The 14,157-nt window shown below is 47.7% G+C and overlaps 1 protein-coding gene across 1 annotated transcript in view; it reads left to right on the top strand.

Moving 5' to 3' along the window:
- si:ch211-132f19.7 (adenylate cyclase type 8) overlaps positions 1–12,271 on the top strand; it is a 28,751-nt gene extending 16,480 nt beyond the window's left edge. The window contains exons 7-21 of the mRNA XM_038966949.1: positions 162–273; positions 736–863; positions 1,273–1,672; positions 2,423–2,611; positions 5,862–5,962; positions 6,751–6,952; positions 7,795–7,890; positions 8,036–8,202; positions 8,345–8,426; positions 8,763–8,921; positions 9,007–9,153; positions 9,675–9,767; positions 11,019–11,133; positions 11,523–11,647; positions 11,845–12,271. Coding sequence (XP_038822877.1) covers positions 162–273; positions 736–863; positions 1,273–1,672; positions 2,423–2,611; positions 5,862–5,962; positions 6,751–6,952; positions 7,795–7,890; positions 8,036–8,202; positions 8,345–8,426; positions 8,763–8,921; positions 9,007–9,153; positions 9,675–9,767; positions 11,019–11,133; positions 11,523–11,647; positions 11,845–12,123 — 2,395 coding nt within the window. The 3' untranslated portion in view covers positions 12,124–12,271. The remainder of the gene's footprint in view (positions 1–161; positions 274–735; positions 864–1,272; positions 1,673–2,422; positions 2,612–5,861; positions 5,963–6,750; positions 6,953–7,794; positions 7,891–8,035; positions 8,203–8,344; positions 8,427–8,762; positions 8,922–9,006; positions 9,154–9,674; positions 9,768–11,018; positions 11,134–11,522; positions 11,648–11,844) is intronic.
- The last annotated feature ends 1,886 nt before the right edge of the window (positions 12,272–14,157 follow it).

Here is a 14,157-nt window from a genome sequence, read left to right as displayed (position 1 = left end):
TAAACACACACACAGGCTTGATCCAGATCCAGGAAGCTGGTTTTCAAGTCCTGGACTGAAAAGCATTGTAGCTTCTCCATTGAAAGCTGTTGTCATTCCAGTACTAGACCTAGTCTGTGTTGTGTCTGCCCTGTGTAATATATTTCTCTCTTTCTCTGCAGTATTCTGTTTGCTGATATAAAAGGCTTCACGTCTCTGTCCATGGTCCTGTCGGCTCAGGAATTGGTCCGGACACTCAATGAGCTGTTTGGACGCTTCGACCGCCTGGCTGAGGTGAGACCGTGTGGTCATGTTATCCTGGACTCAGCAATTCATGAAATTCAATCAGAGTATGTTTCATTTGTGTGGTTGTGTGTGTGGTTGTGTGTGTGTGTGTGTGTGTGTGTGTGTGTGTGTGTGGGGGGGGGGTTTATGGTTGTGTGTGTGGGGGGGGGGGGGGGGGGGGTTTATGGTTGTGTGTGTGTGTGTGTGTGTGTGTGTGTGTGTGTGTGTGTGTGTGTGTGGGGGGGGGGGGGGGGGGGGGGGGGGTTTATGGTTGTGTGTGTGTGTGTGTGTGTGTGTGTGTGTGTGTGTGTGTGTGTGGTTGTGTGTGTGGTTGTGTGTGTGTGTGTGTGGTTGTGTGTGTGTGTGTGTGTGTGTGTGTGTGTGTGTGGTTGTGTGTGTGTGTGTGTGTGTGTGTGTGTGTGTGTGTGTGTGTGTGTGTGTGTGTGTGTGTGTGTGTGTGTGTGTGTGTAGGAGCACCACTGCATGCGTATCAAGATCCTTGGGGACTGTTACTACTGTGTGTCAGGAGTCCCAGAGCCAGAGACGGCTCACGCTCGCTGTTGTGTGGAGATGGGCCTCTCCATGATCAGCACCATAAAGTACTATACACACACACACACACACACACACACACACACACACACACACACACACACACACACACACACACACACACACACACACACACACACACACACACACATAACTATGTATAGACACACACACAACCAACTATGTATACACACACACGCACACACACACACACACACACACACACACAAATAACTATGTATACACACAAACACACAACCACACACACTACTAACTATGTATACACACACACACACACACACAAATAACTATGTATACACACAAACACACACACACACTAGTCATGATCAAAACTTTTCACCCCAACTTTAATCTGTAAATCATCCATATTGTTATAATATATTGTTCCTAGTAGATTGGGTTTTCAACAGTCTGTCTCTCCTTGCTGACATGTAGGTATGTACGAAGGGAGCTGAAACACGAGGTGGACATGCGTATCGGTGTCCACTCTGGCTCAGTGCTGTGTGGGGTGCTGGGGCTGCAGAAGTGGCAGTTTGACGTGTGGTCCTGGGATGTAGACATCGCTAACATGCTGGAGGTAGGAGGAGTGCCGGGCCGTATCCACATCTCCCGGGCAACGCTGGACTGTCTGGGCGGGGTCTATGAGACGGAAGAGGGGCGTGGCCACGAGAGGAACGAGTTTCTACGGAAACACAAAATTGACACGTTCCTGATTCGCCACACGCCCATGGAGAACGCTCCTGCCAAGAAGGCTCGCCGGCCCAGTCGAGATGACACCATTCATGCTGGCTGGAGTACTGAGCTGCCGTTTGGAAACATCATCGGAATGAACTGTGTAGGTGACCTCTAACCCCTGCCTCCTAACCTTTACCCTCTACCTCAGAGCGGAAGAGACGAAGCGAGAGGGCTGAGTGCGACCCCAAAATCTGTCAGTGCGAAAATTAAGAGCTAAGAAGTTTGAAGTGGGGATTGTTGGTATGGAGAACAATGAGAGTGTCGAATTTGGTCAACATATACTCTAATTGCTAATTAAGCTACGTGATGCTTATTTGATCAAATAGAAGTTTTATCATTCTTAGGTTATGGCGACTGTACTGATATACTGTACGTGGACGCATGTGGCATCCTGGCAACTTTGAGAAAAGCGATTTTGTGCCTGGATGCTCATTGGCTAGAATTTTCCCGCCTCCTCCCACCTGCCTTCCGCCTTTGCTGACATTTATTCTCATTGTTAGAGAGTCTATTGTCAGTTATAGAACCTCTTTGTCTGGCCCTGACCAGATCCTGGCGACCTTCAACAACGGTTCTCTGGCCCAGTTACCTAACCTTTGACCCCTAACGTCTCACCCCTGACCAGATCCTGGCGTCCTTCAGCAACGGCTCTCTGGCCCAGTTACCTAACCTTTGACCCCTAACCTCTCACCCCTGACCAGATCCTGGCGTCCTTCAGCAACGGCTCTCTGGCCCAGTTACCTAACCTTTGACCCCTAACGTCTCACCCCTGACCAGATCCTGGCGTCCTTCAGCAACGGCTCTTTGGCCCAGTTACCTAACCTTTGACCCCTAACCTCTCACCCCTGACCAGATCCTGGCGACCTTCAGCAACGGCTCTCTGGCCCAGTTACCTAACCAGCTGGCGGCTCAGCGGACGGGGACGCGTGAAGTCAACAAGAGGATCCGCCGGGCCATCGAGGTCCGGAGCAGCGAACGCATGAGAAAGGAACACATCACCACCTTCACACAGGAGTTCAAGGACACACACATCGAGGACAAGGTAGGGACCTACAACAGAAACACAGAGGACAAGGTAGGGGCCTACAACAGAAACACACACATCGAGGACAAGGTAGGGGCCCACAACAGAAACACATACAGAGGGAAGGGTACAGTGGTTTCTCCACTAAAAGTTTTGCGATTACGCTGCAGGAGTTAGAGGTAATGTGTGGTTTAGTACGGTACCCTGCGTCACTACCTCAGACCACCACTAGGGGGAGTTAGACCACTGATTGTGCTTTTGGGTCCAAAGGCGCTAATGTGTCTCTAACTGACAGTGAATGGGCGACATAAACCAAATAGGACTGATAATTGTGCACAACTTCCGTATTACTTACTAAAACTGTTGTTCCACTAAGGTTTTTATTCTAAGAGAAACGTAGACTGCAATTAGGGTGTGGAAATGTTAGGATTATTTTGCTCTTACTGTAGCCTACTCCCGATCGGATACGTTGTGTAGCGGTCTAAGACACTGCATCGCAGTGCAAACTACAGATGCCGGTTCGATACCCGTGCCGGCCACCACCGGGAGACCCATGAGTTGGCTTTTGGTTTCTTGAAAAACGTCATTGAAAAAAATAATTTTTTACATACTGTAGGAGACATGAGTTTCACTAGTGTTGAGTAATGTGCTGTTAAAAATGGTGTAGGTCTTATTTATTTAAAGAGCATATTGAAGTTAGAAGCAATAGGATTTGAAGCAGTAGCCTGCAACTATTTTAGCACCGTTTCACACTGCTCTGAGACAAGCACGGGGACTGGTCTTGATAAATCAATGAGATTTTTATTTTCACTGAATCTCTGTTTGGGTATTGGTTAGACTACAATGATGGTGTAGAAATGTTATGCTTTTAGTACTGTAGCCTACTCCCGACCGTCACGTTGTACAGCGCCATATTTTCCGTTCCATCCTGACGGTAACCCTGAGGGTGTCGTTTTTCTTGGAATAGAAACATAATATGAATCAAATTAATTAAGCAAAATCAATCCCATATACTATGTTCTTACAAAAAACGGTTTTAAATTCTCTAGTACAGCCACTATTGAAGGCTATCAAATGCTTCTCAAAGGTGGTCAAACTAGCACTAACTAGCATTAAAGGTAACAATGGCTGACAATTAAATGCCATAGAATTCACTTGCCATAGAATTCTGCGGCAGCCCGCAAGGTCTGCTGCACTATGATGCAACTTTTAAAGGGGGAACCACTGTAGGGGCCCGCAACAGAACCACACACAGAGGACAAGGTAGGGGCCCGCAACAGAACCACACACAGAGGACAAGGTAGGGGCCCGCAACAGAACCACACACAGAGGACAAGGTAGGGGCCCGCAACAGAACCACACACAGAGGACAAGGTAGGGGCCCGCAACAGAACCACACACAGAGGACAAGGTAGGGGCCCGCAACAGAACCACACACAGAGGACAAGGTAGGGACCCGCAACAGAACCACACACAGAGGACAAGGTAGGGGCCCGCAACAGGAACACACACAGAGGACAAGGTAGGGACCCGCAACAGGAACACACAGAGGACAAGGTAGGGACCCACAACAGGAACACACAGAGGACAAGGTAGGGGCCCGCAACAGGAACACACAGAGAGGACAAGGTAGGGGCCCGCAACAGGAACACACAGAGAGGACAAGGTAGGGGCCCGCAACAGAACCACACACAGAGGACAAGGTAGGGGCCCGCAACAGAACCACACACAGAGGACAAGGTAGGGACCCACAACAGGAACACACACAGAGGACAAGGTAGGGGCCCGCAACAGAAACACACAGAGGACAAGGTAGGGACCCACAACAGGAACACACAGAGAGGACAAGGTAGGGACCCACAACAGGAACACACAGAGGACAAGGTAGGTCATTTAGGTCACAACAATAGACAAACACAGTTTTCTTAAACTAATAACACACAAACAACTATACGTTTTCATGTCTTTATTGAAAACACCGTGTAAACATTCACAGTGCAGGGTGGGAAAAGTATGTGAACCCTTGGATTTAATAACTGGTTGACCCTCCTTTGGCAGCAATAACCTCAACCAAACATTTCCTGTAGTTGTGGATCAGATCTGCACAACGGTCAGGAGGAATTTTGGACCATTCCTCTTTACAAAACTGTTTCAGTTCAGCAATATTCTTGGGATGTCTGGTGTGAACCGCTCTCAAGGTCATGCCACAGCATTTTAAATCTGGTTGAGGTCAGGACTCTGACTGGGCCACACCAGAAGGCGTATTTTCTTCTGTTGAAGCCATTCTGTTGTTGATTTACTTCTGTGTTTTGGGTCGTTGTCCTGTTGCATCACCCAACTTCTGTTAAGCTTCAATTGGCGGACAGATGGCCTTACATTCTCCTGCAAAATGTCTTGATAAACTTGGGAATTAATTTTCCCCTATCGATGACTTTACAGTTGGGATGAGGTTTTGATGTTGGTGTGCTGTGCCTTTTTTCTCCACACATAGTGTTGTGTGTTCCTTCCAAACAACTCAACTGTAGTTTCATCCGTCCACAGAATATTTTGCCAGTAGTTCTGTGGAACATCCAGGTGCACATTTGCAAACTTCCGTGGTGTCCTCCCATGAACACCATTCTTGTTTAGTTATTTACGTATCGTAAACTCGTCAACAGAGATGTTAACATGTTCCAGAGATTTCTGTAAGTCTTTAGCTGACATTCTAGGATTCTTCTTAACCTCACTGAGCATTCTGCGCTGTGCTCTTGCAGTCATCTTTGCAGGACGGCCACTCCTATGGTGAGTAGCAACAGTGCTGAACTTTCTCCATTTATAGACTATTTGTCTTACCGTGGACTGGTGAACATCAAGGCTTTTAGAGATACATTTGTAACCCTTTCCAGCGTTATGCAAGTCAACAATTCTTAATCTTAGGTCTTCTGAAATCTCTTTTGTTCGAGGCATGGTTCACATCAGACAATGCTTCTTGTGAATAGCAAACTCAAATTTTGTGAGTGTTTTTTATAGGGCAAGGCAGCTCTAACCAACATCTCCAATCTTGTCTCATTGATTGGACTCCGGGTTAGCTGACTCCTGACTCCAATTAGCTTTTGGAGAAGTTCTTAGCCTAGGAGTTCACATACTTTTTCCAACCTACACTGTGAATGTTTAAATTATGTATTCAATATAGACAAGAAGAATACAATCATTTGTGTCAGATCAAGATCAAATTTGATTACCAATTTATGCAGGGTGGTATAAATGAGGAATGTTTCTCTCTTCTTAGTTTTCCCAGATGCGTGATGAGATGTTCAAGTCAAACCTGGTCTGCTCCTTCATCATGCTCCTCTGCCTCATGGGTGCACAGACCCTCGTCCCCGCCACAAGGTGTGTTCTTTATTTCATTAGAAGTATGATATTATCTTTTACCTAATTTATTAAAGATCTTTAGAGTAATCTTTCTCAACCGCTCACATGCTTCTCTCTCTCTTCTTCATCTGATCCTCTCCTCCTCCTCCTCCTTGTTTCTCTCTCTTCATTGTCTGATCCTCTCATCCTCCTCCTCTGTTTCTCTCTCTTCATTGTCTGATCCTCTCCTCCTCCCTGTTTCCCTCTCTTCATCATCTGATCATCTCCTCCTCCTCCTTGTTTCTCTCTCTTCATCGTCTGATCGTCTCCTCCTCCTCCTTCCTGTTTCTCTCTCTTCATCGTCTGATCCTCTCCTCCCTGTTTCTCTCTCTCTTCATCGTCTGATCGTCTCCTCCTCCTCCTCCTCCCTGTTTCTCTCTCTCTTCATCGTCTGATCCTCTCCTCCTCCTCCCTGTTTCTCTCTCTCTTCATCGTCTGATCCTCTCCTCCTCCTCCCTGTTTCTCTCTCTTCATTGTCTGATCCTCTCCTCCCTGTTTCTCTCTCTCTTCATTGTCTGATCCTCTCCTCCCTGTTTCTCTCTCTCTCTTCATCGTCTGATCCTCTCCTCCTCCTCCCTGTTTCTCTCTCTCTTCATCGTCTGATCCTCTCCTCCTCCTCCCTGTTTCTCTCTCTTCATTGTCTGATCCTCTCCTCCCTGTTTCTCTCTCTCTTCATCGTCTGATCCTCTCCTCCTCCTCCCTGTTTCTCTCTTCCCCTCTCCATCCTCAATCTCTCCGACCGACACACACACCCACCCCCCTCTCAGACTGTGTCCTATGCTGGTTCAGTTTGGAGTGTGTGTGTGTGTGTATGTGATGCTGCTGGTGGTGGTCCTAGCTGAAGAGTTTAAACAGAGCCCTCTCGCGCTGCAGTTCCTGTGCTGCTGGATCAACGAGAACAAGACTGTCAGAACACTGCTCACGCTCACCGCCATTATCATCAACTTTGGAGTGGCCTCATCTGATATAGTGAGTCTATTGTTATACACAACGACCAATGTGTTATGTACCCTCAACGATAACACACAATGACCAGTATGTTCTGTACCCTCAACGATAACACACAATGACCATAATGTTCTGTACCCTCAACGATAACACACAATGACCAATATGTTATGTACCCTCAACGATAACACACAATGACCAGTATGTTATGTACCCTCAACGATAACACACAATGACCATAATGTTCTGTACCCTCAACGATAACACACAATGACCAATATGTTATGTACCCTCAACGATAACACACAATGACCAGTATGTTATGTACCCTCAACGATAACACACAATGACCATAATGTTCTGTACCCTCAACGATAACACACAATGACCAATATGTTATGTACCCTCAACGATAACACACAATGACCAGTATGTTATGTACCCTCAACGATAACACACAATGACCAATATGTTATGTACCCTCAACGATAACACACAATGACCAGTATGTTATGTACCCTCAACGATAACACACAATGACCAGTATGTTTTGTACCCTCAACGATAACACACAATGACCAATATGTTATGTACCCTCAACGATAACACACACTGACCAATATGTTATGTACCCTCAACGATAACACACAATGACCAATATGTTATGTACCCTCAAACCATTATCCGATCTGTTCTTTCATGAAGGTTTTCCTCTCTGCTGCACTATAAACTTGTTTTTAAGTAGCTGCAGTTTGATTGATTGTGTGTGTGTGTATGTGTGTGTGTGTGTGTGTGTGTGTGTGTGTGTGGGTGTGTGTGTGTGTGTGTGTGTGTGCGTGTGCGTGTGCGTGTGTGTGTTCTAGCTGTGGTGTGTGGAGTCTGAGATGGACCCTAACAACAGAAGCAGCTCCCAGCAGCACACCTGGTCCTGGCCTGTCAACATCTGTACACACCCTGAGGTAACACACACACACACACACACACACACACACACACACACACACACACACACACACACACACACACACACACACACACACACTACACATTTAGATTGGTCAAGAAGGTTTTGATCCATTTAGTGACTGTCTCTGTCTTCTGTAGTTCCTGGTTTTCAGTGGGGTGGTGGCCATGGTGTCGTGTGCTGTGTTCTTCAGGCTGCACTGTCTACTGAAGCTAGCTGTGTTACTTCTGGCCATAACTGTCTACACGTACCTCATAGAAGTCAGTTTCCACACACTGTTTATACGCCAGACCTCTGAAAACACCAGGTACTGAATAAACACACACACTGGTGACCGTCTGGGTGTGTGTAGTGTGTAGTGTGTAGTGTGTAGTGTGTAGTGTGTGTGTGTGTGTGTGTGTGTGTGTGTGTGTGTGTGGTGACTGTCTGGTTGTGTCTGTCCCTTGTAGGCAGCAGTACCTGAGGAGGAAGGATGTGTGTGTCCTGCTCATGGCCATGTTTGTGGTGGCTGTAATTTACAACAGTAGACAGGTAGGACATGGGCTCTCTCCTCCTCTGTCCTCTACTCCTCCTCTATCTTCCCTCTCTCCTCCCTACGCCTCTTCTCTCCTCCCTGCTACTCCTCCCTACTCGTCCCTCCTCTCTCCTCCTCCTCTCTTCTCCTCCCTACACCTACTCTCTCCTCCCTACTCTTCATCCCTCCTCCCTACTCCTCCTCCTCTCTCCTCCCTACTCCTCTTCTCTCTTCCTACTCCTCTTCTTTCCTCTACACTCCTCTTCTCTCCTCCCTACGCTTCCTCTCTCCTCCATACCCCTCCCTTCACCTACCCTACTGCATGTGATGGTTGTTGTTCCCCTCCTGTCCAGTTGGAGGCAACGGCGCGGCTGGACTTCCTGTGGCGTCTGCAGGCCAGACAGGAAGTGGAGGACATGAAGGAGCTGAGGGAACATAATGAGTGTTTACTCTTCAACATTCTGCCTTCACACGTCGCACAGCACTTCCTAGAGAGAGACCGCCACAATGAGGTGTGCGTGTGTGTGTTTTGTTTGATTCTCTGTTTTCAGTTCTAGAGCAGGCCATCTTGATGTTAACGTGTGTGTGTGTGTGTAGGATCTGTACTCCCAGTCCTATGAGCGTGTGGGGGTGTTGTTTGCGTCCATCCCCGGGTTTACAGACTACTATGAACAGAAAGAGTTGATCCATCAGGATGTGGAGTGTCTACGGCTTCTCAATGAGATCATAGCTGACTTCGACGAGGTTAGAAACAAATCTACACACGCCATTTCCCTGTGATATGTTACCAGCGTACAATTACTTTGTTTTCTAATATCCACCTCTCTCTCTCTCTCTCTCTCTCTCTCTCTCTCTCTCTCTCTCTCTCTCTCTCTCTCTCTGTCTCTCTTTGTCTCTACCTCTCTCTACCTCTCTCTCTACCTCTCTCTACCTCTCTCTCTCTACCTCTCTCTCTCTCTGTCTCTCTCTGTCTCGCTGTCTCTCTGTCTCTCTCTCTCTCTCTCTGTCTCTCTCTGTCTCTCTCTGTCTCTCTCTGTCTCACTGTCTCTCTGTCTCTCTCTCTCTGTCTCTCTCTCTCTCTGTCTCTCTCTGTCTCTCTCTGTCTCTCTCTGTCTCGCTGTCTCTCTCTGTCTCTCTGTCTCTCTCTGTCTCTACCTCTCTCTCTCTCTCTCTACCTCTCTACCTCTCTCTCTCTCTGTCTCTCGCTGTCTCTCTGTCTCTCTCTCTCTCTGTCTCTCTCTCTCTCTGTCTCTCTCTGTATCTAGTTATTAGATGAGACATATTTCCAGGACATTGAGAAAATCAAAACCATTGGCAGCTGTTACATGGCTGCTTCTGGCCTCTCCCCTGATCAACAGGTCAGCCCTCTTAGTGTCTCAGAGTTGGGCTTCTTTGGGTTGGGCTCCTTTGGGTTGGGCTCCTTTGGGTTGGGCTCATTTGGGTTGGGCTACTTTGGGTTGGGCTACTTTGGGTTGGGCTCATTTGGGTTGGGTTACTTTGGGGTTGGGCTACTTTGGGCTGGGCTCCTTTGGGTTGGGCTACTTTGGGTTGGGCTACTTTGGGTTGGGCTCATTTGGGTTGGGTTACTTTGGGTTGGGTTACTTTGGGTTGGGCTACTTTGGGTTGGGTTACTTTGGGTTGGGCTACGTTGGGTTGGACTACTTTGGGTTGGGCTACTTTGGGCTGGGCTACTTTGGGTTGGGTTACTTTGGGCTGGGCTCCGTTGGGTTGGGCTCCGTTGGGTTGGGCTCCGTTGGGTTGGGCTACGTTGGGTTGGACTACTTTGGGTTGGGCTCATTTGGGTTGGGTTACTTTGGGTTGGGTTACTTTGGGCTGGGCTCCGTTGGGTTGGGCTACGTTGGGTTGGGCTACGTTGGGTTGGACTACTTTGGGTTGGGCTACTTTGGGTTGGGCTCCGTTGGGCTACTTTGGGTTGGGTTACTTTGGGTTGGGTTACTTTGGGTTGGGTTACTTTGGGTTGGACTACTTTGGGTTGGGCTACTTTGGGTTGGGCTCATTTGGGTTGGGTTACTTTCGGTTGGGCTCCGTTGGGCTGGGCTCCTTTGGGTTGGGTTACTTTGGGTTGGGCTCCGTTGGGTTGGGCTCCGTTGGGTTGGGCTCATTTGGGTTGGGTTACTTTGGGTTGGGCTCCGTTGGGCTGGGCTCCTTTGGGTTGGGTTACTTTGGGTTGGACTACTTTGGGTTGGGCTACTTTGGGTTGGGCTCATTTGGGTTGGGTTACTTTGGGTTGGGCTCCGTTGGGCTGGGCTCCTTTGGGTTGGGTTACTTTGGGTTGGGCTACTTTGGGTTGGGCTCATTTGGGCTGGGCTCCGTTGGGCTGGGCTCCTTTGGGTTGGGTTCAAAGTGATTGAATTTAAAATGCAACATTAGAGTTTAGTTTTCAGTTTATCGAAAAGACATTGAACATAAATGCCCTTTTTTCAATTATTGAATTAGAATTTCAGTTTACTTCCTGAATTGACTGCCTTCAATTCGACCCTGTTTAGTGTCTTCTATTCACCTGGCTTCATTCTGTTCAAAGTATGACTTTGACTTTACATTTGAGTTGAATTTAGTATGAATAGTAAAATGATCTGTGTGTGTTGTAGGAGTGTGGTGATGAGTGGCGTCACCTCAGTGAGCTGGTGCTGTTTGCCCTGGAAATGCAGGCGACGCTCAAACGAATCAACACACACTCTGGAAACAGCTTTCAGCTCCGTGTTGGTGAGAACACACACACACACACACACACACACACTCAGACTCACAGACTCTCTCACACACACACACACACACACACACACACACACACAGACTCACACACACACACACACACACACACACACACACACACACACACACACACACACACACACACACACACACACACACTCAGACTCACAGACTCTCTCACACACACACACACACACACACACACACACACACACACACACACACACACACACACACACAGACTCACAGACTCTCTCTCTCTCACACACACACACACACACACACACACACACACACACAGACTCACAGACTCTCTCACACACACACACACTCAAGCGCACACACACACACACACCTTGACCTCTGACCTGTTTGTGTAGGCATAGCCCATGGTCCAGTGGTTGCCGGGGTGATAGGAGCCACTAAACCTCAGTATGACATCTGGGGAATGACCGTGAACCTGGCCAGCCGTATGGACAGCACCGGGGTCAGTGGACGCATACAGGTAGGACTGTGGGTGGGCGGGTAACAGAGGCTTGGCTTTGGCGTGTTAATATGTGGGTTAATGTGCTGCGCTGTGTGTGTGTGTGTGTGTGTGTGTGTGTGTGTGTGTGTGTGTGTGTGTGTGTGTGTGTGTGTGTGTGTGTGTGTGTGTGTGTGTGTGTGTGTGTGTGTGTGCGTGCGTGCGTGCGTGCATCCCAGGTCCCAGAGAGTACCAGTCATGTCCTGGCGGAGCGCGGTTTCGTTCGCGAGCTGAGGGGGGAGATCTACGTGAAAGGTGTGAGCGAGCGGCAGGGGAACGTCAAGACGTACTTCGTGAGGAGCCGCGAGTCGTGTACCAGCTACGTGGAGCGCAGTGTGAACCGCGGGGGTCTGGGGAGGAACACTCTGTCTGCTCTGGTCTTTACCCTGGTCCAGACCAGGAAGAGAGAGACACAACGAGAGGCTAACGGAGGGTTCCACCTGCTGGAGGTCTCATAGACCTGGGGCTGTATATCCTATCGGGAGAGAATTCAGCATATCCTCTCCTCGTTTGTTGGATTAAAACTGCTTTCTATGGTGGATTACCTAAAATTTACATTTACATTTAAGTCATTTAGCAGACGCTCTTATCCAGAGCGACTTACAAATTGGTGCATTCACCTTATGATATCCAGTGGAACAGCCACTTTACAATAGTGCATCTAAATCTTTTAAGGGGGGGGGGGGGGGGGGGGGTTAGAAGGATTACTTTATCCTATCCTAGGTATTCCTTAAAGAGGTGGGGTTTCAGGTGTCTCCGGAAGGTGGTGATTGACTCCGCTGACCTGGCGTCGTGAGGGAGTTTGTTCCACCATTGGGGTGCCAGAGCAGCGAACAGTTTTGACTGGGCTGAGCGGGAACTGTACTTCCTCAGAGGTAGGGAGGCGAGCAGGCCAGAGGTGGATGAACGCAGTGCCCTTGTTTGGGTGTAGGGCCTGATCAGAGCCTGAAGGTACGGAGGTGCCGTTCCCCTCACAGCTCCGTAGGCAAGCACCATGGTCTTGTAGCGGATGCGAGCTTCAACTGGAAGCTCGCATCCGCTAAAATGGAGAAGGGGGGGTACAGGCTACAAGAGAGATACTGGAGGAGGGGAACGGAAGCTCCTCTTCTGGACTGCAGGACAGAGCAGAGTACTCTATAGCAGTGGTTCCCAACCTTTTTTGGTTACAGTACCGGGTCAACTGTATTTTGCTCGGCCCGAAGTACCCCTATAGTACGTCATGGGTCTTCTCAAGTACCCTCAGTGGATTGGCCAAGTTCCCCCTGGTTGGGAATCACATGGACGACAGCACAGAGCAGAAAACTGACCAGTTGGATATACTGCTGTCTGCCACCCAACAGAAATACAGTGGATTATATACCTCTGTCTGCCACCAATAGAAATACAGTGGATTATATACCTCTGTCTGCCACCAACAGAAATACAGTGGATTATTTACTTGTTAAAGGAATTTAGATTCCTGTTTATTAACCAATTCAATTAAAACACTCTGCCCATGAATAAGAATTTGTAAGATAATTATCAGCATAAAATGGACAGATACCAGTCTTAAAATCAATCAATCAATAGCGTTTATTCTCGAGAGTACTGATCATAATACATTTTACATCAGGTTATATAATAAAGATGATGTCATAGGTTTTAATGTCCATCCTCCTCTCGGATACAATGGCAGTATAGTTAGAGTTCTCATTACTGTCTGCCACCTGTTAAACTATCTACAACCAACCCAAGGTCTTTTCCCTCCCTGGGTAGAGACATCATTCTAGTCTGTCTGAAGATAAACCCATTCTTTCTAACAAGGAACACATAACATTCAACATTTATGATTATTCATTCTTACAGTAATATAGTAGTATTCTGTTTAGTTATAATTCTAAGTCAAATGTATACATATTTTAGTCATTAAACACAAAAATCCCGTAACAATACTGCTGTCTGCCACCCAACAGAAATACAGTGGATTATATACCTCTGTCTGCCACCCAACAGAAATACAGTGGATTATATACCTCTGTCTGCCACCAACAGAAATACAGTGGATTATTTACCGCTGTCTGCCACCAACAGAAATACAGTGGATTATAAACTGCTGTCTGCCACCCAACAGAAATACAGTGGATTATATACCTCTGTCTGCCACCCAACAGAAATACAGTGGATTATATACCTCTGTCTGCCACCAACAGAAATACAGTGGATTATTTACCGCTGTCTGCCACCAACAGAAATACAGTGGATTATAAACTGCTGTCTGCCACCAACATTGAGACAATTGAGACATGGATTGTGTATGTGTGCCTTTCAGAGGGTGAATGGGCAAGACAAAATATTTAAGTGCCTTTGAACGGGGTATGGTAGTAGGTGACAGGCACACCGGTTTGTGTCAAGAACTGCAACGCTGCTGGGTTTTTCATGCTCAACGGTTTCCCGTGTGTATCAAGAATGGTCCACCACCCAAAGGACATCCAGCCAACTTGATACAACCGCGG

This window comes from Salvelinus namaycush, chromosome 28 (genome assembly GCF_016432855.1).
Source record: "Salvelinus namaycush isolate Seneca chromosome 28, SaNama_1.0, whole genome shotgun sequence".
In the NCBI taxonomy this organism is placed as follows: Eukaryota; Metazoa; Chordata; class Actinopteri; order Salmoniformes; family Salmonidae; genus Salvelinus; species Salvelinus namaycush.
Note: the sequence above shows the minus strand (reverse complement) of the source record. Positions and strands in the feature narration are given on the sequence as shown.